The sequence below is a fragment of the Orcinus orca genome, chromosome 1 (genome assembly GCF_937001465.1).
Source record: "Orcinus orca chromosome 1, mOrcOrc1.1, whole genome shotgun sequence".
Lineage (NCBI taxonomy): Eukaryota > Metazoa > Chordata > Mammalia > Artiodactyla > Delphinidae > Orcinus > Orcinus orca.
This window is the reverse complement of record NC_064559.1, coordinates 60,245,283-60,272,905: the sequence shown is the minus strand read 5'-3', so window position 1 is coordinate 60,272,905 and position 27,623 is coordinate 60,245,283. Positions and strand designations below refer to the sequence as shown.

General features: G+C 34.8%; 1 protein-coding gene across 2 annotated transcripts in view; it reads right to left on the bottom strand.

Annotated features, from left to right (window-relative positions):
• Positions 1-27,623, bottom strand: part of KIFAP3 (kinesin associated protein 3) — a 165,309-nt gene that overhangs the window by 98,576 nt on the left and 39,110 nt on the right. For both annotated transcript variants that reach the window (XM_049715585.1, XM_004269744.4), the window contains exons 6-9: positions 20,003-20,102; positions 18,606-18,730; positions 16,326-16,424; positions 9,624-9,802 (exon numbers count right to left, since the gene is read on the bottom strand). In XM_049715585.1, the coding sequence (XP_049571542.1) occupies positions 9,624-9,802; positions 16,326-16,424; positions 18,606-18,730; positions 20,003-20,102 (503 nt within the window). The remainder of the gene's footprint in view (positions 1-9,623; positions 9,803-16,325; positions 16,425-18,605; positions 18,731-20,002; positions 20,103-27,623) is intronic.

Sequence of the window (27,623 nt, the reverse complement as noted above, 5' to 3'; positions counted from 1 at the left end):
AAATTCAGAACAAAGTTCTAAACAATGCATAATAATTTGCTCTCTGGTAAAGACACTGGTAATCCAAATAGAAGAAAAATACAGTGGATAGGCATTTATGCATAAAAGAGCTGGTCTGAGGCACTGCAAGTGCTTTGATATAGCCATAGTATAAAGTATATGTTGGGAAGTGGCAGGAGCCTATACAGACAGACGTTGGACAGATCACAAAAAGCTTTTAATGCTCTGCTAAGAAGTTTAACATTATTCCTTAGGCAGTAGAGTGCCTTGAATGATTTTAAGTCCAGAGGGTGATGTGGTCAGACTAGAACAAAGATAAATATAAAGATAAATATAATACACACATATATATATATATGTATTCATACACACCCAACATACACAAAAATGTGAAAATAAGGGGCACTGTATAGGACAGACTGGAATAGGTAGAGACTGAAGGCAGGCACAAGAATATATTACCTTAGACAGGTGAGACGTGATTAAGGTCTGAATCAAAGAAAGGACAAAGATGTTGAAGAGGAAAAAATAATTTGAGAGGTGTTTAGAAGATATGGTCAAAGCATTTGAATGTGAAGTGAAAAGGAAGCTTTGAAGGTGACTTTCAGGCTTTTGGCTTGGTCAGTGTGTGTTGGGGATCCCCAAGACCACCACCAGGTCCTGCGATTTGCTAGGAGGACTCACAGGACTCAACATATAGTCATATTCATGGTTATGATTTATTACAATAAAAGGATGCAAAGTAAAATCAGAAAAGGGAAAAGGCACATGGAGGCAAAGTCTGAAAGAAGCCAGGTGTCAGCTTCTTAGAACCCTCTCCTCATAGAATCACACAGAACATGCTCCAGCACTGAATTGAGACTGAGACTCGATGTCCAAGGTTTTTATTCGGGGCTGGTCACATAGGAAACCTCTGCCTAGCATAAAATAAAATTCCAAACCCTGAGAAGGAAAGCAGGTGTTTAGCTTAAGCCACACTGCTTGTGTAAAGAGTAAGCTACACGTATTAGTTAGGAAACAGTGAGAACACTCCTGAGTCCAAGTTTCTAGACACCAGCCCAGGGCCAATCTTGAAAGAAGGCCTATAGGAGAGCAAGCTCAGGTTCCTTTTCTGCATAGTCAATAAGGTGGATGTAGGTGACATTAACTAAGATCTTTAAATTGAAAAACAGGTGTAGGACAAGGAGGGCAAAAAATTACTAAAAGTTTTGTCATGTTTAATTTGAGATGATATTCAGTGGATATTTGGAAATCTTCAAAAATCAGAAGAGAAGCTGGGCTATGAGTAAATAGTTTAAACTCTAGAACAGGGATCAGTGAACTATGGCTAGTGGGTCTAATCTGGCTTGCCATCTGTTTTCATACAACCCAAGAGCTAAAAATGGTTTCTGACTTTTACACTTTTAAATGGTTGAAAAAAAATGGAAAATATTTCATGACACATGAAAATTATTTGAAATTCAAATTTCAGTTTTCATAAGTAAAGTTTTATTGGAACACAGCCACGTTCATTTGTTTATAGACTGTCTATGGCTGCTATCATGCTACACGGCAGAGATGAGTAGTTGCAACAGAGCCCATATGAAGGACAGGCCTAAAATAGAGATTATTCTAGCCATCTACAGAAAAAGATTGTTGATCCCCACTCTAGAAGATTATGAAATTGCCTCAAGAGAGCTTGTTTTAGGATGAGAAATCAGAGGACAGAACTTACTTGGTAGTGTAAGCCCGTACTCACATTTCTTAAAGTAATAATCAGAAAAATTTGGTTATAAAAATATCTCACATCATTGTTACAAAGAAATAGCCAAAAAATGAGAGAAATTCTATATAACTACATATTTTTCTTGTTCATTACCAAAATATTTATGAATAACCTTGCTCTACTTTTTCTTTTACGGGAGGTCTAAAGCATTTATTTATACCACCCTTCCCATATCTTTATTGTAAATTTTCACTGACCTCATAAAAATCACATTAATAATTGAGGCCTCAATATATTTTTTTCCTTTCATTCCATGCCAAGGAGTAAACAATTTTTTTTTAAATGGTAAATTGACAAACCAACAACAATTTTTCCTTCAGACCTGTATCTATACTCCATGGCCACACTGCAGTCATATCCTAGAGCTCTTTATTAAAAAGTACAAGTCCATCTCCAAAGACTCTTTAACTTTGGTTCTCCCTTTCTCTTAGTTTAGTCTTCCAAGCAGGCTGCAGGATTCATTCGTTAACTTCACACAATAATTTCCACAGAGGCCAGGGACAAATATTTGTCACATTTATGTAAAACTGTAATTCTTACAGTAGCTTCTTTGATTACAGTGTATAACTTCTTTTCCAGCTTTATTTAGTTATCCATTCAACAAATATTTCTTAATTTAAGCCCTGGGTATATTTTGGTGAACAAGAAAGAAATGGTTCCTGTCTTCATGGAGCTTATATTCTAGAGAGCATGAAATACAGTTAAAAAACCAAAACAACCATCTCTCACACAATTATAGAGTTATCTAATTGTAACCGTATAAATTGTGATATTATATGTGAGAAATAAACAGAGTACCATGAGAAAATATAAGGAGTAAACCTGATATAATCTCAGTGTGAGGAGCTGTCAAGGAAGGCTTCTCTGAGGAAGAACAACGTACTGGATGAACAGAAATTAGCTAACGTTAATTGAAGAGGCAGAGGAAAGAGCTGTCTAGATGGAAAAAACAGCAGTGTACAAAGGCCCCGAAGTAACATGGAAAATTATCGCATTCGAGAAGCTCTTTAAAAACTGTCATTCTGACTACAAAGTAGAGAATATATTGGAAGAAGGCGAAAACAGAAGTAGTCAGATTAACTAAAATGCCATGCAATTAGTCAGATAGAGGCATTAGTGATTAAGAAAAGTAAGCAGAATCTCAAACTTCCTCTAAGGATGTAAAAATCTAAAAAGGATATGGTTCCCACTCTAACTGCAAGAAAAATCCAAATACAAAATCATAATTTAAAAAAAAAATCAGAGAGCTGAGGTTGCACGGAAATCAACTGGCCTGAAATATAAGGAAAATAGGCACCCCCAAGGAGATAAGGGTCATGAGCACTGGTTTATATGGAGCAGAGCACTGGAGAGAAAGCTGCCACAGAAGTCGCTAGGAAGACTGCACAAAAACTTTTAAACAAGTAGCTAAAGGCCAAATGTGAAGTAGCCTGAGACTGTAGAACTCTGAAGCTACAGATGCTCAGGGAGTTTGCAACCACTTGCAAGCTCTTTTCCAAGGACCTTATCGGAGGGTCACAAGAAAAACTGGGGATAGGACAGGAGATGGAAGAAAACTTCCCCTCAGTGGCATGGGTCTGGGAGAGGGGCACAGCTGTCACTGGGGAGAAGGCATAAAATCCTGTCTGGATCTTTTTCTCCCATTTCCCCTAAAAAAAAAAAAAAAAGACTTAAGCCTCTTGGGGAAGTATGGCAAATCCTGTCACATCTGAAGCATAGGTAAAGACCCACTGCAGCTGGGGCAAGGAAACAGAAAAAAATTCCTGAGAGGTGTTGACAGGATGACTTAGGAAGCCCCATTGCTGAAAACCATGGACACAGGATAAGCCTAAGACCAGCCTGAAACTAAATTAGAACAATGGAAAAAGTCTCTTTTCTTATCCCCTCCCTGCCCCTGGCACCAGATTAGCAAAAGCCAAGTGACAAATAACAGCAGTATATTACTGGGGGAGAGTTAAAATGCAGAGAAAGCCTCTTTGAGTCACAGGCACGCTAGGAAAGCCTGAAATAGAGGGTGGAACATGAACAATGAGAAAAATCCTCTGACCATCAATACTCTACCAAAGACAAAGAAATGCTAGATGAATTTGAAGCTAATGGTGCCTGGAGGATAACCAAATATAGCTAAACTCTTGACAAAAATGACTTAATCCCCCCCTACATTAAAGACCTAAAATAAAGGTCTGTCCATTTCCATACATAAATAATATTTATCTCACTCTACTAATCTACACATAATATCTAGCTTTCAACAAAAAATTATGATACATGAAAGAGCAAGAAAATAACCCATTGATAAGAGATAAGGCAATCAACAGAACCAGATTCAGATATGACTTATATAATTACTAGACAGAGAATTTAAAATAACTATGATTAATATGTTAAAGGCTCTATTGGAAAAGATGAAAAACACATGTAAACATAGATAATCTCACAGAAAAAAATGATACCAAAAGAATTAAATTTTAAAACACACAACACACATAATACGAAGATGAAGGAAAACTTCAAAGAGCTCATTAGTAGACTTGATATAGCTAATGCCAGGATTAGTAAACCCAGAGGTAGGTCAATAGAAATTTTCCAAACTGAACCCCACCCCACCCCCTAAAAAAATAAAAACGAGAAGAACAAAACACAGCAACACAGCATTCAAGAGCCATGAGACAATACCAAATGGATTAACATGTGTAACTGGAAGCCAGTAGAAGCGAGGCAGAAAGAGACAAAAGGAATACCTGAAAAGATAATGGCTAAGGATTTTCCAAGAACAATGAAGGACATCAAAACACAGATACATGCTCAAAGAACCCCAAGTAGAATACAACACACACATGCACTTGTGTGCCTGGCCATATTCAAACTTCGAAAATCAAAGATAAAATCTTGGAAGCAGGCAGAAAATAAAAGACTCACTATATATAGAGGACAAAAGATAAGAATGACATCAGACTTTTTATCAAAAACTATGCAACCCAGAAAACAATGCAGAGATATTTATGAAGTATGTCAACTTAGAATTCTATATTCAGTGAAAATATCCTCCAAAAATCAAACATGAAACCAAAAGCTGGTTCTTTGAAAATATTAATAATACTGATAAACCACTAACCTATTAAAAAAGAGGGAAAGAGAGAAAAACAAATTACCAATATCAGTAATGCAACAGGAAAAGTCACTTCAGACCTTTGGACTCTGAAGATATAAGAAGGAAAAAGTACAAAAAATTTTACACCTATACATTTGATAACACTGATGAAATGGAAAAACTACTTGAAAGATACAAACTGCAAAGCTACCACTCAAAAATAAACAGATAACCTGAATAGTCTTATAGGTATTAAAGAAATTCAAAGAAAGAAAACTCTACCTCCAGATGACTTTTTTACTGGTGAAGTCTATTAAACAATTAAGTAGAAATAACACCAATTCTACACAAACCCTTCCAAAAAAACTGAAGAGGGAATACTTCCCAACTCATTCTATGAGGTCAGACTTACCCTAATAGTAAAACCAGACCAAGGCATCATAAGGAGACTATAAACTAGTAATCCCTCATAAACACAGACACAAAAATCTTTAACAATATATTAGCTAATCAAATCTAGCAATATATAAAAAGGCAATATATCATGACCAAGTCATGTTTACCTGCTGAATGCAAGAATGGCTTAACATTTGAAAGTCAACCAATACAATTCACTACATTAACAGTCTAAAGAAGAAATACCATGTGATTATCTCAACTGATATAGAAAAGGCATTTGACAGAATCCAACTACCATTCATGATAAAAATTCTCAGCAAACTAGAACAGAACTTACTTAAACCAATGAAGTATCTATAAAAAAAACTATATTAAATTACACTTAATAGTAAAAGACATTGTTTTCTTCCTAAAACCAGTAACAAGGCTGGGATGTCAAGTCACAGCATTCCTTTTTAACATCATACTAGAGGGTCTAGCCAGTACAGTAAGACCAAAAAAAAAAAAAAAAGGCAAAAGAAAAGAAATAAAAAGTATATAGCTAAGAATAGACAAAATAAAACTTTCTATTTACAAGTAATATAATTGTCTACTTAGAAAATCCCAAGTAAAAAAATGAATTTAGCAAGGTCACAGGACATAAGGTCAATATACAAAATTCAACTGTATATCTATGTACTATCATTCAACAACAGGAAACTGATTCTTTTTTAAAAGCTACCATTACAATGGTAGAACACTTAAGTATAAATCTAACAAAATATGTGCAAAATACATATGCTTAAAACTATGAAATGATGAAAGAAATCAAGAAACACCTAAATAAATGGAGAGTTATACCATGTTCATGTATCGGAAACTTCAATACGGTCAATATACTGTATCCTGCCAATAGATTCAATGCAATCTCAATCAAGATTCCAGGATATTTTGTTAAAGAAATAGACTAGTTGATTCTAAATATATGGAAAGATAAAGAATTTGAAATAGCCTGAATAATTCTGAAAAACAGCAACAACATTTGAGGGTTCACACTACCTTATTTCAAGATTTATTATAAAGCTACGGTAATCACGACAAAAATGTATCAGCGAAAGCATAGAAACATAGGTTAATGGAACAGAAAAGAGTCCAAAAATAAAACCACACATACATAGCCAACTGATTTTCAACAAAAACAGTACAAAGGCAATTTCAATATGGTGCAAAGGCAATTCAGCGGAGAAAGGATAGTCTCTTCAACAAATGGTGCAGGAACAATTGGAAATCCATATTCAAAACATGGATATTGATCTATACATTGCACCATCTGCAAAATTCACTAAAAATGGATGGATCACAGACTAAAACAAAAACAAAAACAACACAAACCCTACAAAACTCCTCAAAGAACACACAGGAAGAAATCTTTGTGACCTTGAATTAAGAAAAGATTTCAAAAAAACAAAACAAAAAAAAAAGAAAAGATTTCTTAGATATAACACCAAAATACAATCTATTAAAATTTTTTTGATATACTTGATTTCATAACAATTAAAACCTTTTGCTCTTCATGGAAAATGAAAACACAAGCCACAGAAAAGTAGTAAATACTTGGAAACATAACTGATAAAAGACATATTCAAAATACAAAAACAAGTCTCAAAACTTAATAAGAAAATAAGCAACCCAAGGAATATATATCCTCTCTGTTGTTCTTAAATTCGTATTCTAATATGACTTATTCCCTTTTAATCATATTGCATTTACATAAAAAATATGAAAACTCAATTTAAATAATTAATTGAAAGATTTTTTTATGCAAAGTAAACTTCCTTTAAAATATATAACTCTAAAAAGCAAGGTCAGTATTAGTTCATTATAACAGTAAAATGAACACTTTATTTAAATAAATAATACAACCTCACAAATGGATCAGTCATCCCTCCCCTCCATCCCTCTTAAATAAAAATGCCACAGGCTTCATCTGTTACTAATTATATTAAGTAATATTTTTCTTTCAAAACAGCAACAGTACACACTGGTGGTTATGGCAAACTTAATAAAGTAACTTGGAGAGTTTTTTTTTTTTAATTTGTATTTCCATTGCAGAGAATGGAATGTAAAATATGTAGCCCAATCAGATAGTTAAACACTAGACACAGTCTTCTAATCATGTTTCTGGCTGATAAAAGCCCAATCCCCAAAGCTAAATTTAGTCATTGTCTCAACATGCAAAAACCCTCTTAATTTTATGTCTCTAAAATGGAATTTATAGTTAATTAGTACTTTTATTAAAAGTTCTCTACAAAGTGACAGTTTATCAAACTGACAAGCAAATTTATTTCAACCTTTAAGTAATTACTTTTCAGTGTTTCTGAAAGCCAACATTTAAAAATTGCTTATACTTAGTCTTGCTAAAAATCTTTTTTAAAAAAAACAATATAAAATAAAAACAAAAATAAATTTTGCCTTGGAGGCAGAGAAAAGGAGTAGGAAGCCGAATCCTGGAGATATTTCCTTGAGCAAATTACTTAACCTCTCTAATCCTCTGTTACTTCATCTGTAAAATTAGGAGTTAATCTACAAAATGTAAACATAGAGATAAGGTCCAGCTGAGCTCTAAAAATCCTAATTCTATACAACACCCTTAAATAAAATGAATTCTTTTCCACAATAAAAGATGAAATTCATAACATCTACCCTAAAAACCCTGCCAATCAAATTATTCTTATGACCTTGGATGAATTACCTTTTCTGAACCTGTTTTTCCTCCCCAATAAAAACTGAGGTTTGATGAGACAATTTATATTCTATTTTCTGAATCTATGATTTTACCAGAAAATAATTTTTAATTATGTACCTGAGATCAGTTTTGACAGAATAAACACATAAGAAGAGTATTATCTAAATACAAATCTAAGCAATGCACAGTAGACACATGCTTATGGCAAATCAATTTGAATTTTGCAAACCTAATAAAGGTGAACTTATTCTAAACACATAAATGGAAGAATATATATCAACTTACAGCAAGGAGAAGTGACTACTTAGCCACGCTCTAACTATACTCAGGAGTATATATATCACCATGTCATATTATTCTTGAATATAAGATTGATAAAAACAAAAACATGTTTTTGATTAAGTAAATTCAATCTTAAAAGAGTATCAGACACAGTGATCATCAATAATCATCAAAACTAATGATGAAAATGACACATACTAAATATCTGTGGATAAAATAAAATTTCATGTATTCCAAGTATCAGAATTCAAGGCACTCATTAAATCTAATTAATCAGTCTCAGGTTTTCAAAGAGCATGCCATATTGTTCAATAAGCATAAGCTACTTCCTAGCTCATTAGATTTTAAAAGAAGGAAAAAGAACAGGTAGAACTACTATATATTTAGACTATCTGAAGGAGAATCCACTTATACCAATAATACACAGTCACATAATGACTTGTATTAACATGCAGTTCTAAAATAGTTTCCAATGGAGTTAAAGCCAATGATCCAATAATTCCATTTTGAGAAATCTATCCTAAGAAAATAAACAGAAATACAGACAAAGATGCATGTACAAATGTGTCCACTGAAGTCTTATTTATAATAGCTAAAATTATGAACAACTTAAGTATCTGAAGGCAAGGTATGGTTAATGTATGATCTATTTAATATAACACTGTGCTTACAAAGGCTTTTTAATGACATGGAAAAAAGCAGATATTTTTTATTCCATCTCTCTATATTTCCACATTATACATATTTTTCAGCTGGAGAAATAATATATGATCAATTTGTACTATTTCTCAAAGACAACTGCATCAACACAATGTAAGATGGCAAATAGGAACCTACTGTAATGATTCAAACAAGAAATGAAGAGTGTATAAATAAAGAGGGCATGAACTAACACAATGGCACTGGGAATAGAAAGAACAGATAGCTTCAAGAGATACTTAAGCAGAATCAACAGGTTGCAGCTACCAACTGGAATAATAAATGAGAAACAGATTGGGCTAAACTGTAATTCCACACACTAATACCAGAAATGCAGGAGAAAAGTACCTTAGGGGAAAATAATAAGGCCAGATGACTCTGAAACACAATCTGAAGTTAAAATTACTTTCTATATATTATGTTTAATATGGAAAGATTCATTCTGTACAATATATTAGGAAAATATTTTTATCCAGAAAACTTTAATTATCTGGATAATTAACTAATATGAAATATATTTCTTAATGAAGCCACTTAAGTGAGTTACTGCCATTGTAAAATTTTCATTTAGAATTATCTCAGTAGGGGGATAATGTGTTTACTTTTTATCAAAATATTCTAACTCAAAAATGGTGAACATGGGCTGTTTCAATGTAAGTTACCATATCATTTTTATTCTCCATAAAAATGCTGAGTTTCTTCAAAAATGACACAACTAGAATAAGCAGCTCAAAATTGTCCCGATCAAGAGCCTTCACCAGCATGTGAACTATGTTCTTGTTCCTCATCTTCAGCTCTGTACGTGTATCCTCAGCAAGATTCAGAAGCAAATAAAGAGCAACTAGGAAAGTAAAATAAATGAGAGTTAAATAACTGGCATATTGAATCAACAATTTAATAAATCATTTCTACCCATTAAAGTAACAGATGTAGAAGATAGTATATTATCTTGAAAATTTTAACTAGTTAATTTATTCATTAGAAAACTATTATTATTGATATATATGCTATATGAAACAAAACTTATATATAAAATAATATTCTTATGATGCTGAGAAAGACACAATAACCAAAATAAGTCAATGATTCCTACCCTCTTAGAGCTAAGAGGTTAATTGTAATCAAATGTCAATTAAACGTATATGTTAGCAAATAATAAAACAGGCAAGCGTGTAGAAAACAAGGTAAAATTTCAACAATTAGGGGCTGCTGTGCTAAAAAATGTAGAGTACAGCTAGAGCTGAATTTAAGGATACTAAAACCTATTTTTCATATTCAAAATGAGTTTTTGATAGTCTACAGAAAACGGCCATATGAAATTCAGTAAAATAACTGTTATACTAACCAAAGTTGAGGCCACTGTCTACTAGTTCTAAGTAAAATTTCTTTTAGATACTGGTAATAAAAATGCTTACATTCTCATAAGAAACTCATTTAATTGTTCCCTTTTGACAATGAGATTATGTAACAGATAATGTTTTCCATTTGGCCTTGACTGACAGGAAGCTTCAGAGTTAAACCTGAAAGTTTTCTGTCAGAATTACATAGAATATTATGGCCAATATAGTCTTTTTGCTCTCCTATTGTCTTGATTTTGCTCAATTCTTTTAGTATTTCATTTTATGTACTCTTATAAACCATCTCTAAACCTTTATGAAAAATATATATGCATATAAACTTTTATTTAACAAATATTTGAAATGGAAAAGCAATTCTAATTTAGTACCTACTATATGCCAGGCACTGTACTAGTTGATATATAAACAGTAACCCATTTTAAGACAATTTTACGAGGCAAGAAATACTATAAAAATTTTTACAGATGGGAAACCCCAGATTCAGAGAAGTTAAATACCTTGCCCTAGCCACACAGCAAGAAAACCCACCAGAAACCAAAGCTCACACATTTACACTATTGCACCATGCTGACTTTCCATGCAAGGCACTAATAAAAGGTTTTAAAGTTGTGTTGGAAAAGCATATAGTAGACTTCTTCTTGCAACCAAGACAGATGTAGTGGGTTGAATAGTGTTCTCCTCAAATTTCCATCCACCCAGAACCTAGGAATTCGAAGTAATTTGGAAACAGGGTCTTTGCAGATGTAACTAGTTAGGATGAGGTCATAATAGACTAAGGTAGTCCTTGAAACCAATGACTGGGGCCCTCATAAGAAGAGAGGACATAACTGACAGATGCAGTGGGAAGAAGGCCATGTGAAGATGTGGGCAGAGAATGAACAGATGCAGCCACAGCCAAGAAACACCAAGGACTGCCAGAAGCCACCAAATGCTAGGAAGAGCCAAGGAAAGATTCTTCTCTAGAGTCTTCAGGGGCAGCATGGCCCTGCTGAAATCTTGATTTTGGCTTTCTAGCCTCCAGAACTGTGAAATTTCTATTGTTTTAAATCACCCAGTTTGCAGTACTTTGTTTTGGCAACTCTGGGAAATTAATACATAAGAGGAGCAGGGACCAGATTGGAAACCCTCACCAGAAACAATAACAACAACAACAACAAAAAGACTAAAATAAGGGTTTTCAGGACACTGAGCACCAGATGATGATGGATAGTTATCCCTGAGAGATAAGAAACAAATGACCTGGCCCATGATTGCCCCAGAATACTGTCTTGAGAGATTCCAGGTCATGAAACAGATAAGGAAAAATCCCAGAAGAACCCCAAAGAATTCTTGAATAAAGAGATGGAACCAAGGGACCAGGGAAGCCAAGGTGGCTAGAGTTCACAGAAAAGAATACCAGAGAGGACAGAGCTTCAAAAAGAGAAGAGTTCCAGAGTTCTGCAGAGGTCTACTTTACATATTGAGCAGAGTACTGACTAGTCACATGTGTTACAAATCTGAGGCTGGGGGCAGAACAAAATGAAAGAATTAGAAGAAAAAATATATGACATGCACACAGAGCTGGAAATAATGCCTCTTTCTACCAGCTATACCGGAAACTTCATAATTAATGGGCCACTGGGTAGAGTTCTCACATGGGCCTTGCCTCAGTAGTATGGAATAATTAGTTTTAGACTAAATGCTGCTCATGTCCAAACTCACAAATCTTATGAGAATGATCCAAAAGGATCAAACTGCTTCCAAATAATTTAATTATGTCTCACAATAAAGCTCAGGAATAGAATATTTATAGGAATAAAATAATATCCATCACCTAACAATGAAAATTTCACATTGTCCTGCCTCCAATCAAAGATTATTAGCCATTCAAAAAAAGCAGGAAAACACAATCTGTAAGGAAAAGAAAAATCAGCTAACTGAAACTGTTCTAGAACTGACAACACAGTTAGAATGATCGAACATGAACATCAAAATAGTTATATAACTGTATTCTAAATTTTCTAAAAGTTTAGTAGAGACATGGAGGATATACAGAAGATTAAATCAAACATCTAGCAATGAAAACTACAATGCCTGAGATTGTATACTAAATGGAATTAACAGCAGTTTAGAGACTGGAGAAGAAAAGATTAGTGAAATTGAAGACATAACTAGAAACTATCCAAAATTAAACACACAAAGAAAAAAAACAACAGCAAAAATGTAAAGAGTATCAGTAAACTATGGAAAAAACGTCAAGTGACCTAATATACCTGTAATTGGAGTCCCTGAAGAAATAATAATTGATAATTTTCCAAATTTGATAAAAAATATAAATCCACAATCCCAATAAGGTCAGTGAAATCCAAGAACAAGAAACACGAAGAAAGCTACACCAAAGCACAATATAATCAAACTGGTAAAAACAAATGATGACGAGACCATTTTAAAGCAGCCAGAGGGAAAAAACCTCATATATAGATGAAGAAAAGATAAGGATGACAGCAGACTTCTCATCAGAAACAATGCAAGCATGTCAACAGTGTAACAGTATGTTTAGAAAATAGAAATAAGTTGTCAACCTAGAATTATAAACCAGTAAAAATATTTCAAAAAAGAAAAAAAAAGAATTTCTCAGATGTAAAAAGATAAAATAATTCATTAGTAAATCTATCCTGTGAGAAATATACAAGGAAATCTTTCAGACAGAAAGAAAATGACGACAGAAACATAATCTAACAAAAAATAGTAGAATCAGTGGAAATAGTAACTATATAAGTAAATATATAAGGTTATTTTCTTAATATTTAAGTATCTTTAAAGTAAAATTGACTGTCTATACAAAAATAATAATGTATCATAAGGTTTATAACAGATATATATATATATATATATATATATATATAAAAACCTCATGGTAACGACAAACCAAAAATCTATAATAGATACACACACAAAAAAGACAAAGGAATCCAAACATAACACTAAAGGTAGACATCAAATCACAAGGGAAGAGAGCAAAAGAAGGGACCATAAAAGGACTGTTAAAAAAAAAAAAACTCAAAACAATGAACAAAATAGCAAAAAGTACATACGTATCAATATACTTTAAGTGTAAATGGACTAAAAGCTCCAATCAAGGCACAGAGTGGCTGACTGGATACAAAAACAAGACCCATGCATATGGTGCCTATAAGAGAATCACTTCAGATCTAAAGCCACAAACCGACTGAAAATGAGAGGATGTTAAAAGGTATTCCATGCAAATGGAAACAAAAAGAAAAATGGGGTAGCAATACTTATATCAGACAAATAGACTTTAAACCAAAGACTGTAACTAGAGAAAAAGAAGGACATTACATAATGATAAAGGGATCACTCCAAAAAGAAAATACAACAATTTAAAATATATATGTACGTGGAAACAAAAAGACCCCGAATAGCCAAAACAATATCTCCAGCTTTGTTCTTTACAAAGAACAGAGCTGGAGATACCACGCTCTCTGATTTCAAACTATACTACAAAGCCACAGTAATCAAAACAGTATGGTATGGCACAAAAAAAGACACATAGATCAATGGAACAGAATAGAGAGTGCAGGAATAAACTCACATTTACATGGTCAATCTACAACAATGGAGGCAAGAAGAATATACAATAGCTAAAAGACAGCTTCTTCAATAAATAGTGTTGGGAAAATTAGACAGCTACATGCAAAAGAATGAAACTGGATGACTACTTTTTCACATCATATACAAAAATAAACTCAAAATGGATTAAAGCCTTAAATGTAAGACCTGAAGCCATAAAACTCCTAGAAGAAAACATAGGCAGTATGCTCTCTGACATCAACCTTAGCAATAATTTTTCTCCTCAGGCAAGGGAAACAAAAGTAAATCAAACAAATTGGACTACATCAAACTAAAAAACTTTTACACAGCAAAGGAAGCTAGCTATCAACAAAATGAAAAAGCAGCCTACAGAATGAGAGAAGATATTTGCAAATGATATATCCAATAAGGGGTTAATATCCAAAATACACAAAGAACTCACACAACTCAACATCGAAAAATCAAACAACTCAATTAAAAAATGGGCAGAGGATCCGAATAGAAATTTTTCCAAAGAAGACGTACAGATGGCCAACAGACACATGAAAATGCTCAACATCACTAATCATCAAATGCAAATCAATACTACACTGAGATAGCACCTCACACCTGTCAGAATGGCTATTATCAAAAAGACAAGAGATAGGGCTTCCCTGGTGGCACAGTGGTTGAGAATCTGCCTGCTAATGCAGGGGACACGGGTTCGAGCCCTGATCTGGGAGGATCCCACATGCTGCGGAGCAACTAGGCCCGTGAGCCACAACTACTGAGCCTGCGTGTCTGGAGCCTGTGCTCCGCAACAAGAAAGGCTGCGATAGTGAGAGGCCCGTGCACCACGATGAAGAGTGGCCCCCGCTTGCCACAACTAGAGAAAGCCTTCGCACAGAAATGAAAACCCAACACAGCAAAAATAAATAAATTAATAAACTCCTACCCCCAACATCTTCTTTAAAAAAAAAAAAAAGACAAGAGATAAATGCTGGCAAAATGTGGAGAAAAGGCAACCCTTGGTGTACTGCTGACAGGAATATAAACTGGTGCAGCCACTCTGGAAAACAGTATGGTGGTTCCTCAAAAAGTTAAAAACAGAACTACCATATGACCCAGCAATCCTACTTCTGGGTATATATCCAAAGGAAATAAAACCACGATCTCAAAGAGATATCTGCACCCCCATGTTCACTCCAGCATTATTCATAATAGTTAAGATGTGGAAGCAACCTAAGTGTCTATACATGGATGAATGGATAAAGTAGATGTGATATATATTTTATATAAAATATTATATAAAATATATAACATATTACTTATACATTAGATATAATATATATAAAATAGAATATTACTTGTTTATTAAAAAGGACGATATTCTGACATTTGCCACAATAAAGATGGATCTTGAGGGCATTATGCTAAATGAAATAAGTCAGATGGAGGAAGACAAATGCTGTATGTTCTCACTTATATGCTTATATGTGGAATCTAAAAACGCTGAGCTCACAGAAACAAGGAGTAGATTGATGGCTACCAGACACTGGGTTGTGGGGGAAATGGGGAGATGGTGGTCAAAGAGTACAAACTTTCAGTTATAAGATGAGTAAGTTCCAGGATCTAATATACAGCATGGTGACTACAGGTAAAAATACTGTACTGTATACGTGAATGGTGCTATGACAGATCTTAAATGTTCTCACCATAACAACAACAACAACAAAATGGTAATTATGTGAGGAGAAGGATTTGTTAAGTAATCTTATTGTGGTAAACATTCTGGAACATATACTTGTATCAAACCATTACACTGTATACCTTAAACTTACACAGTGCTATATATCAATTATATCTCAATAAAGCTGGGGGAAAAATCAATAGTCAGCTACAGAGCAGGAATTGAATGCACACTTAAAAGTCCCACATCATTCTTACTCACGACATAAGATTTTGCATCCTATCAATGACTGAGAAACCATACTATTGAACTGTTAAATCTCTCAACAAACCCCAGAAAGAGGAGACTATTTTTTATTAAAGAGAAATATTTTGAAAAGTTTTTCATCAATTTCCTAGGAAAGCAACAAAATTGTCACCATATAAGATACATATAGCAGGGTTTGAGAGACAAGATTCTTATTATTGAAAAGGTCATACATTGGATTAAAAAATCCTTTCTGATTAATACAATTTCAAGAATGTAATTTATACATTTAAGAGCTGAATGGGGCTTTTTGGTAGAAAGATAGTGGAGTGAAATTTAAAGCATCATTATCAATGCTAAAGACAGAAGATTCTGTAGTACATTAAAATTCACAGAACTTTCAATTAGTCTGGTATTAGCTTTATTTATCTGACAAAAATAGAACAAGATGAATGTGTAGTAAGAACTTTGTTGCATTCTCATTGCTTAGGTATTCATACCTCGTAAGAGCTGTTCCTGTTTTACCACAAGCCCCTGGTATTTTTTAAAGGTTTTTTCATAATCTTTTCTCAAGGTTTGGTTTTCAGGGTCTTCATCAAGTAAACAAGTTAAGGATCATCCACATTCATTGAAGCAAAGAAAACCTAATGAAAAATACTATGAAGAACAGTGCTAATAAATTTTATGTGCAATTTTATCCAGTTATTTTCTGTAACCAATAGTTTAATTAAAATATTATTCCCTGCACAATTGTGTTATAACAGATCTTCTTAACCAAGTGCTCGAGCATGTGCTTGCAGACCTTGGGTGAACACATGTTTAGGCTTCACCAAGTACTTGAATCCTCAGAAATTGTAGGTAAATATTTTAGGTATGTGCACAAGTCTCTAACTTTCACCAAATTAAAAAATAGGTCCATGAATCAAAAAGGTTATAGCCTTAAAGAATGATTTAGTTAATAAGAATAGTGAATTCCACTTTGGACAGATGTCTAGTATATTGAAAGGACGTTGATTATATCTAAAGCTTTTTAGCACCCTCTTCAGACTACATACAAAAAGAGAAATATCCCAAAGTTAGAGAAAAACAAAATTTAAAAATTATATCTTATAGCCCCAAATAGTCCCTTGGACACCTGCAGAAATAACCAATTACTTCAGTATGACTTCAGGATCCCCAAGCGCTCAAAAACATCCCCCTTGTTGAATGCTACTTGCATCACAACACAAGGAAACTTAAGACTTAATAAAATAGATATATTTTAGGAGAAATGGCCAAAATTCTGATAGGTCATTTTTATATTCCTTCAATTACTGTAATCTATTGATTCTGAGACACATTTTTTGCACATCTTAACATCTCCAGAATTTGAATATATCTTATAATCCATGATATGTCATAGTTTTAATTGGAAGCATCTTTCTCCTTTTGTAGTGGTTCATAAATAATGGTGTATCTTACATTCAATGGTGTCTAATATTTATAGGAATATGATATGTCCTAAAAGATCAGTTCTTGTCACCAAGCAATCACAAAGTATAAATTAATGATTGCTAAAAGTCCCATTAGTGGTTCTCTCTGTATCCTGCCCCCTCCTTAGTTTCAATGAATTTTAGGTATATTCAGGAAACTTGGGACTCAAGAAATGACCTGAAGTCTCCAGGATTATTGAGTTGTCCACGTGGTTTAAGTCAACACCAATCTAGATGTCGGAAGCTTACAGCACACACAGAAAATGTCTAAACCTATAAAAATCCTAATTAAGAAAAGTCAAATCTGTGTGTGTGTGTGAGGGTGTATTTTTATAGTGCCTTGGGTATTCCACGAAGGAGAGGTAGAAAACATGAGATATTGGGCACAACAGAAATAATATTTTTACTTTTTAAAAGAGATCAATAAATATTGGGTTCAAAAGAAAGTTCCCTGTATGACTTGTCATCTGCAAAACATGTCATATTAGACAGATATGAATAAGCCAGGACCTTCAATTTAGAATTAAAGTTGTAGAAGAAATATGACAAATATCTTCATATATAAGAAATGTGATATTGAAGAAAATATCCTTATTCTATATTGCTTCAGTATGCAAGATTAGAATCAAGGGATAGAAGTTATTGGGAAGTAGACTTTAGTACACTAAGCAAAAAACCATTATAATAAATAGAATGTCAAAACACAGAATGAGCTAAATCAATAAGCAGTGACATGATAAAGAAGAGACTAAATAATCAATTTGTAAGGGAAGTTGCAGAAAAGATTCTTGTATTGAAAGGTTAAAATTGATTCTTTTTAAGGTTCCTTTCACAGGTTCTATGCTTCTGCAGGCATCTCGAATTTGTATGTAAGTCCAAAAATACTTTTTTAATAATTAGAAAAATAGAATTTAAAACTATGTTCTTCACCAAATTCATACTCATTCCAATCAAAGTCACCTTATTACACAGAGAAAACCATGTAAGAAACAGTGGTGAGCCAGACTTCAGCTAACTAAAGGATCTTGAGGGACAAAATAGCACAGTCACTTAGAGACTCACCAATTCAGTTATCCAGGACCACTATTATCTATTCCCTCTAGCTTATCACCTAATCAAAGTTGTAGAAAGATTAAAAAGTATATGTAAAACTATATTCATTCTGATAATTTCAATCTTCATCTTAACCTTCAGCACACACTCTTGCATGTTTTCAAGTAAGGTGAATGACAAACAAAACAAAATCCTCTCCATCCAAAGCTCACAGCAATAGGCAACAGTGGGGTGAAATGCCGCTTCAAAGGATATCAGTTTTCTTCTTCTTAGAAAGTTCTTCTTGCCAAAGCTCATGTCTTTTTAATTCATGATCAATGATATTCATACACAGAGCTCCAATTTTATAGTGAGTGATAAGTCCATGAAACTGAGAAAAGCTTTAAAGAAGAGTTTTTAGTATGTATTTAAAGGAATACATTTTGTGACTTCAGGAAATCTGTTTTGGATAAACACTGGTACAAACAATGTAAAAGAGACTTGATATACGTATTTCAATAAATGAATATGCCCACAGTATACTAGGAAGACTTGAAATTGTGAGATTACTTTAAATATATTTTAACACACAACACTTACCTGAAACGTAATTATTTTTAAGTTAGAAATTACACAAAACACATTTTTGTAATTAACCACCATTTTAACTATTCAGATACCCTCAAAATAAAATTTCAGACTACCACCTAACAAAACTAATAATATAACAGTACTATTATTGAATAAAACTGATACCAGGAAATAAACTAGTGAAGTATTAGCCATCAGGTTTTACATACGTTTCCTAGACAATTTATTCATCCAAGTATTTATTCAGTAAATATTTATTTGCTAATGCTGGCACATTTTTAGAACAGAGGCAAGAAATTCCCTAGAATTTCTGAGAAGTGAGAAACTTTTCACAATGTCTCAATAAGTATCCTTCTAAAGAATATATGTGTATAAATAAAATACATGAATACATAACAGGTATGTGTTTGCAAACATATATTGTGTATACACACACACACACACACACACACACACACACACACACACAGAGTTGACCCTTGAACAATGCAAGGGATAGGGGTGCCAACCCTCTGTATCATCAAAAATGTAAGTATAACTTATAGTGGGTCCTCCATATCTGCAGTTCTGCATCCACAGTTTCAACTGGGGGACCGTGTAGTATGGTAGTACATACTTAGTGGAAAAAAGGATCAACTGTATATAAAACAGTAACATTTACTGGCACTTACTCTGGGTCAGGCTTTTTTCTTATACCTTCCTGAAGAGGATGCTCCTATTACTATCCACAATTACAGATGAGGAAACTGAGCACAGAAAGGTTAAGTAATGTAACCAAGATCACACGGCTAATATACAGCAGGACTTGGATTCAAAGCCAGAGAGTCTATTTCCAGAGCCCATAACTCTTAAACTCTAAACCATTATATCATCCTACTGTACATGTATATGCATTGGTTAGTGTAGACTGAAAGAAAGACAGAACAACAAAGAGGACAGAGAACCGGAAATAGAAGTTTAGAGGCAGAGCATAGTTAGATACATAAGAAGACTGAGAAAACTAGTGATCTACTATCTAAACCAATGACACAGACAGAAATAGATATAGATCAGTACTTTTATTTCCTAATTTTTACACTTACCTGGAAAAGCAAAAAAAGATGTATATTATGTTTGTAGCTAACTCAACACTTTGCTTCCAGTCTTCTCTGAGGACTCTTGCTAATGCACCAAGGGCAGTTTCTAAAGAAAACGGGGATGTACAAAAATGATCACTCACTTTGCCTCTGATATAAAGGGTAATTGGTTTTAAATGTCTACTATCAATAAATAACACAGAGTCATGTACCAAAATGTTCATTGCAGCTCTATTTACAATAGCCCAGAGATGGAAACAACCTAAGTGTCCACCATCGGATGAATGGATAAAGAAGATGTGGCACTAATATACAATGGAATATTACTCAGCCATAAAAAGAAACGAAACTGGGCTATTTGTAATGAGGTGGATAGACCTAGAGTCTGTCATACAGAGTGAAGTAAGTCAGAAAGAGAAAGACAAATACCGTATGCTAACACATATATATGGAATTTAATAAAAAAAAAAATGTCATGAAGAACCTAGGGGTAAGACAGGAATAAAGACACAGACCTACTAGAGAATGGACTTGAGGATATGGGGAGGGGGGAAGGGTAAGCTGTGACAAAGCGAGAGAGAGGCATGGACATATATACACTACCAAACGTAAAATAGATAGCTAGTGGGAAGCAGCTGCATAGCACAGGGAGATCAGCTCAGTGCTCTGTGACCACCTAGAGCGGTGGGATAGGGAGGGTGGGAGGGAGGGAGACGCAAGAGGGAAGAGATATGGGAACATATGTATATGTATAACTGATTCACTTTGTTATAAAGCAGAAACTAACACACCATTGTAAAGCAATTATACTCCAATAAAGATGTTAAAAATAAATAAATAAATAAATAAATAACAAAGCTAAGATAGAACTGGGACAAAAAGTAGGATGCTTCTTTCCAACACAGAAAGCTATTTTTAAAACTGAAATACTAAAACTCACAACATGCAGCTTTAAGTCTAACTGTAAATAGAAAAATAAAATATGATTTAAATAAAGTAACATAGTAAGTATACTATGGGTGACAATAAAATAATAAAAAAACATTTATTTCTTAATTTTCATTTCCACTTGCTACTGCAGTGCCAGTTTTTTTTTTTAACATCTGATTTAATGTGTTCATGAATAAGTGAAAAACTAGATTAAGTCTAAAAAAATAATGAGCAGTTTAAAGCAGGCTAACACTGACTTCACTAAAGCAAATTAATAATCAAATAAAACTTATACACAGAAAAATAAGTCTAATATTTTAATGTCATGTTAAATTGATGCCAACGGACATAAATAGAGCAAAAAATTTTTAACGAAACTAGCTTTAGGGTAGATTGATAAATATCCCTGTTACACCTTTTTCCTGAAAAAGGTAATGAATTGATTAATGAGAATTACTATACATTAAGTAAACATAAAGTAATGAGACTAGTGTCAAATTAGTACTGTTACATGGTTGACTAAATCTTGAAAATCATTAAAAATTAAAATATCTGTGTATTATATAGTGATCATAATTCAACTTTCTATAATAGGCATTGAGGATCTATTGTACTTCGTGGACTGCATTATAAGTATTTATTATGGTAATGGAAGTATTTCATTTATTTGAGCTTTCTGGCCATTCAGATTATGAAACAACAAGAATTCACTATATTACTAATCCACTTAGTGAGGAATTTTTTATACAAACTTAAAAACACCCTATAATAGCATTTCACAGTATTATTCATATTCATAATACAGAGCACTGGTATAATATAGGTTTTGAACACAATTATTCTGAAGTCAAATAAATAGGTAATATGCAAAAGCTCTAAAAAAGTCCTACTTAATAAAGAATCTGGTTTAGCTTTGCTTAATCCAGTATTTCCAAAGGCATTCATCCTTATAATCCAGAGGATACAGCATTTCTTAGAATATACTTTGGAAAATGATGTACTATAATGTCACAAATTCAGCATTTTTCTTCTTTACTAAAGAACAGAAAAATGTCTCAATAAAAATACAGCTATAGGAATTATACACAGCAGGTTATGAAGAAATAAACCAAAAGAAAATTACAAAGTTTACAACAGATCAAAATATAACCCAAAATTAATTTATAATTTGAGTGCAATCATAATTAAAATTCTGTTAAGATTTTCTCAGAGAATATAATAAAGTGATCTCAAAACAATATATAAGAAAACGTACAAAGACCAGCAACACCACATTAAAAAAAAGAAAACAACAAATTGGAACATTTCTCCTACATACTCTAAAACTCTAGTCAAAGTACAAAACAAAACAACAACAGTATGATATTAGTATGGAAATTATCAAACAGATCAATGGAAAAGAAAAAAGAGCATCAAAACATATCTATGAATATATCAGAACAGTATCTGGCACAGAATAAGCTTTCAAGAAGTATCTATTGAATAAAAAACTGGCCAGCATATAGTAGAAAAACCATTTCAAATCTCTGGGAAAAGGAGGAATATTCAATAACTAAGCTGGGGAGAGACCTCCAAGATGGCAGAAGAGTAAGATGAGGAGATCACCTTCCTCCCCATAAATACATCAGAAATACATCTACATGTGGAACAACTCCTACCGAACACCTACTAAACGCTGGGAGAAGACCTCAGACCTCCCAAAAGGCAAGAAACCTCCCACGTGCCTGGGTAGGGCAAAAGAAAAAACAGAGACAAAAGAATAGGGACAGGACCTGCACCTCTGGGAGGGAGCTGTGAAGGAAGAAATGTTTCCACACACTAGGAAGCCCCTTCACTGGTGGAGATGGGGGGTGGCGGGGGGGAAGCTTCAGACCCATGGAGGAGAGCACAGCAACAGGGGTGCAGAGGGCAAAGCGGAGAGATTCCCGCACAGAGGATCGGTGCCGACCAGCACTCACCAGCCCAAGAGGCTTGTCTGCTCACCCGCTGGGGCGGGCGGGGGCTGAGGCTCGGGCTTCGGTTGGATCCCAGGGGTTGGCTGCATGAACACAGCCTGAAGGGGGCTAGTGCGCCCCAGCTAGCCGGGAGTCCAGGAAAAAGTCTGGACCTGCCTAAGTGGCAAGAGACCATTGTTTCGGGGTGTGAGAGGAGAGGGGGTACAGAGCACTGCCTAAACTGTCTCCAGAGACAGTGGCGCGAGCCACAGCTATCAGCACAGACACCAGAGATGGGCATAAAACGCTAAGGCTGCTGCTACAGCCACCAAGAAGCCTGTGTGCAAGCACAGGTCACTCGCCACACCTCCCCTCCAGGGAGCCTGTGCAGCCCTCCACTGCCAGGGTCCCGTGATCCAGGGACAACTTCCCCAGGAGAATGCCTCAGGCTGGTGCAACGTGACAGGCTGGTGCAACATCACGCCAGCCTGTGCAGCCCACAGGCTCAACCTGTATTCTTTACCCCTCCCTCCCCCCTGGCCTGAGTGAGCCAGAGCCCCCTAATCAGCTGCTACTTTAACCCTGCCCTGTCTGAGCAAAGAACAGATGCCCTCAGGAGACCTACACGCAAATCCAAAGCTGAACCCCAGGAGCTGTGTGAACAAAGAGAACGGGAAATCTCTCTCAGCAACCTCAGGAGCAGCAGATTAAATCTCCACAATCAACTTGATGTACTGTGCATCTGTGGAATACCTGAGTAGACAACGAATCATCCCAAAATTGAGGCGGTGGACTTTGGGAGCAATGATATATATATTTTTTTCCTCTTTCTCTTTTTGTGAGTGTGTACATGTATGCTTCTTTGTATGATTTTGTCTGTAGAGCTTTGCTTTTACCATTTGCCCTATGGTTCTGTCTGTCCATTTTGGTTTTTTTTTTAGTATAGTTTTTAGTGCTTGTTATCATTGGTGGATTTGTTTTCTGGTTTGGCTACTCTCTTCTTTCTTTCCTTCTTTTTTTTTTTTTTTTACTTCTTTTTAATTCTTTTATTTTTAATAATTATTTTTATTTTAATAACGTTATTTTATTTTTTTCTTTCTTACTTTCTTTTTTGTCCCTTTTCTTCTGAAAAGGGCCGTGTGGCTGACAGGGTCTCAGTGCTCCAGCCAGGTGTCAGGCCTGTGACACTGAGGTGGGAGAGCTGAGTTCAGGACATTGGACCACCAGAGAACTCCCGGCTCCATGTAATATCAAATGGCAAAAATCTCCCAGAGATCTCCATCTCAACGCTGAGACCCAGCTCCACTCAATGACCAGCAAGCAGCAGTGCTGGACACCCTATGCCAAACAACTAGCAAGACAGGAACACAACCCCACCCATTAGCAGTGAGGCTGCCTAAAATGATAATAAGGTCACAGACACCCCAAAACACACCACCAGACACGGTCCTGCCCACCAGAAAGACAAGATCCAGCCTCATTCACCAGAACACAGGCACTAGTCACCTCCACCAGGAAGCCTACACAACCACTAAACCAACCTTGACTACTCAGGGTGGACACCAAAAACAACAGGAACTACAAACCTGCAACCTGCGAAAAGGAGACCCCAAACACAGTAAGTTAAGCAAAATGAGAAGACAGAGAACCACACAGCAGATGAAGGAGCAAGGTAAAAACCCACCAGGCCAAACAAATGAAGAGGAAATACGCAGTCTACCTGAAAAAGAATTCAGAATAATGATAGTAAAGATGATCCAAAATCTTGGAAATAGAATGGAGAAAATACAAGAAACGTTTAACAAGGACCTAGAAGAACAAAAGAGCAAACAAACAATGATGAACAACACAATAAAGGAAATTAAAAATTCTCTAGAAGGAATCAGTACCAGAATAACTGAGGTAGAAGAATGGATAAGTGACCTGGAAGATAAGATAGTGGAAATGACTATTGCAGAGGAGAATAAAGAAAAAGAATGAAGATAATTGAGGACAGTCTCAGAGACCTCTGGGACAACATTAAACGCACCAACATTCGAATTATAGGGGTCCGAGAAGAAGAAGAGAAAAAGAAAGGTTCTGAGAAAATATTTGAATAAATTAGAGTTGAAAACTTCCCTAATATGGGAAAGGAATTAGTTAATCAAGTCCAGGAAGCACAGAGAGTCCCATACAGGATAAATCCAAGGAGAAACACGCCAGGACACATATTAATCAAACTACCAAAAATGAAATACAAAGAAAAAATATTAAAAGCAGCAAGGGAAAAACAACAAATAACATACAAGGGAATCCCCATAAGGTTAACAGCTGATCTTTCAGCAGAAACTCTGCAAGCCAGAAGGGACTGGCAGAACATATTTACAGTGATGAAAGGGAAAAACCTACACCCAAGATTACTCCACCCAGCAAGGATCTCATTCAGATTCAACGGAGAAATTAAAAACTTTACAGACAAGCAAAAGCTAAGAGAATTCAGCACCACCAAACCAGCTTTACCACAAATGCTAAAGGAACTTCTCTAGGCAGGAAACACAAGAGAAGGAAAAGGCCTACAAAAACAAACCCAAAACAATTAAGAAAATGCTAATAGGAACATCCATATCGATAATTACCTTAAATGTAAATGGATTAAATGCTCCAGCCAAAAGACATAGACTGGCTGAATGGATACAAAAACAAGACCTGTATAGATGCTGTCTACAAGAGACCCACATCAGACCAAGGGACACATACAGACTGAAAGTGAGGGGATGTAAAAAGATATTCCATGCAAATGGAAACCAAAAGAAAGCTGGAGCAGCAATTCTCATATCAGACAAAATAGACTTTAAAATAAAGACTATTACAAGAGACAAAGAAGGACACTACATAATGATCAAGGGATCAATCCCAGAAGAAGATATAACAGTTGTAAATATTTATGCACCCAACATAGGAGCACCTTAATACATAAGGCAAATGTTAACAGCCATAAAAGGGGAAATCGACAGTAACACAATAATACTAGGGGACTTTACACCCCACTTTCACCAATGGACAGATTATCCAAAATGAAAATAATATATAAGGAAACACAAGCTTTAAATGATACATTAAACAAGATGGACGTAATTGATATTTATAGGACATTCCACCCAAAACAACAGAATACACTTTCTCCTCAAATGCACACACAGAACATTCTCCAGGATAGATCATATCTTGGGTCACAAATCAAGCCTTGGTAAACTTAAGAAAACTGAAATCATATCAAGCTTCTTTTCCAACCACAACGCTGTAAGAGTAGATATCAATTACAGGAAAAAATCTGTAAAAAATACGAACACATGGAGGCTAAACAATACACTACTTAACGACCAAGAGATCAATGAAGAAATCAAAGAGGAAATCAAAAATACCTAGAAACAAATGACAATGAAAACACAATGGCCCAAAACCTAAGGGATGCAGCAAAAGCAGTTCTAAGAGGGAAATTTATAGCAATACAATCCTACCTCAAGAAACAAGAAACCCCTCAAATAAACAACCTACGCTTACACCTAAAGCAATTAGAGAAAGAAGAACAAGAAAAAAACCCAAAGTTAGCAGAAGGAAAGAAATCATAAAGATCAGATCAGAACTAAAGGAAAAAAAATGAAGGAAACAATACCAAAGATCAATAAAAATAAAAGCTGTTTCTTTGAGAAGATAAACAAAATTGATAAACCAATAGCCAGACTCATCAAGAAAAAAGGGAGAAGACTCAAATCAATAGAATTATAAATGAAAAAGGAGAAGTAACAACTGAAACTGCAGAAATACAAAGGATCATGAGAGATTACTTCAAGCAACTCTATGTCAATAAAATGGACAACCTGGAAGAAATGGACAAATTCTTAGAAAAGCACAACCTTCCAAGACTGAACCAGGAAGAAATAGAAAATATAAACAGACCAATCACAAGCACTGAAATTGAGACTGTGATTAAAAGTCTTCCAGCAAACAAAAGCCCAGGACCAGAGGGGCTTCACAGGTGAATTCTATCAAACATTTAGAGAAGAGCTAACACCTATCCTTCTCAAACTCTTCCAAAATATAGCAGAGGGAGGAACACTCCCAAACTCATTCTACGACGCCACCATCACCCGGATACCAAAACCAGATAAAGATATCACAAAGAAAGAAAACTACAGGCCAATATCACTGATGAAAATAGATGCAAAAATCCTCAACAAAATACTAGCGACCAGAATCCAACAGCACATTAAAAGGATCATATACCATGATCAACTGGGGTTTATCCCAGGAATGCAAGGATTCTTTAATATATGCAAATCAATCAATGTGATACACCATATTAACAAACTGAAGGAGAAAAACCATATGGTCCTCTCAATAGATGCAGAAAATCTTTTGACAAAATTCAACACCCATTTATGATAAAAAACCCTAGAGAAAGTAGGCATAGAGGCAACTTACCTCAGCATAGTAAAGGCCATATATGACAAACCCACAGCCAACATCGTTCTCAATGGTGAAAAACTGAAACCATTTGCTCTAAGATCAGAAACAAGACAAGGTTGGCCACTCTCACCACTATTATTCAACATAGTTTTAGAAGTTTTAGCCAGAGGAATCAGAGAAGAAAAAGAAATAAAAGGAATCCAAATCGGAAAAGAAGAAGTAAAGCTGTCACTGTTTGCAGATGACATGATACTATACATAGAGAATCCTAAAGATGCTATCAGACAACTACTAGAGCTAATCAATGAATCTGGTAA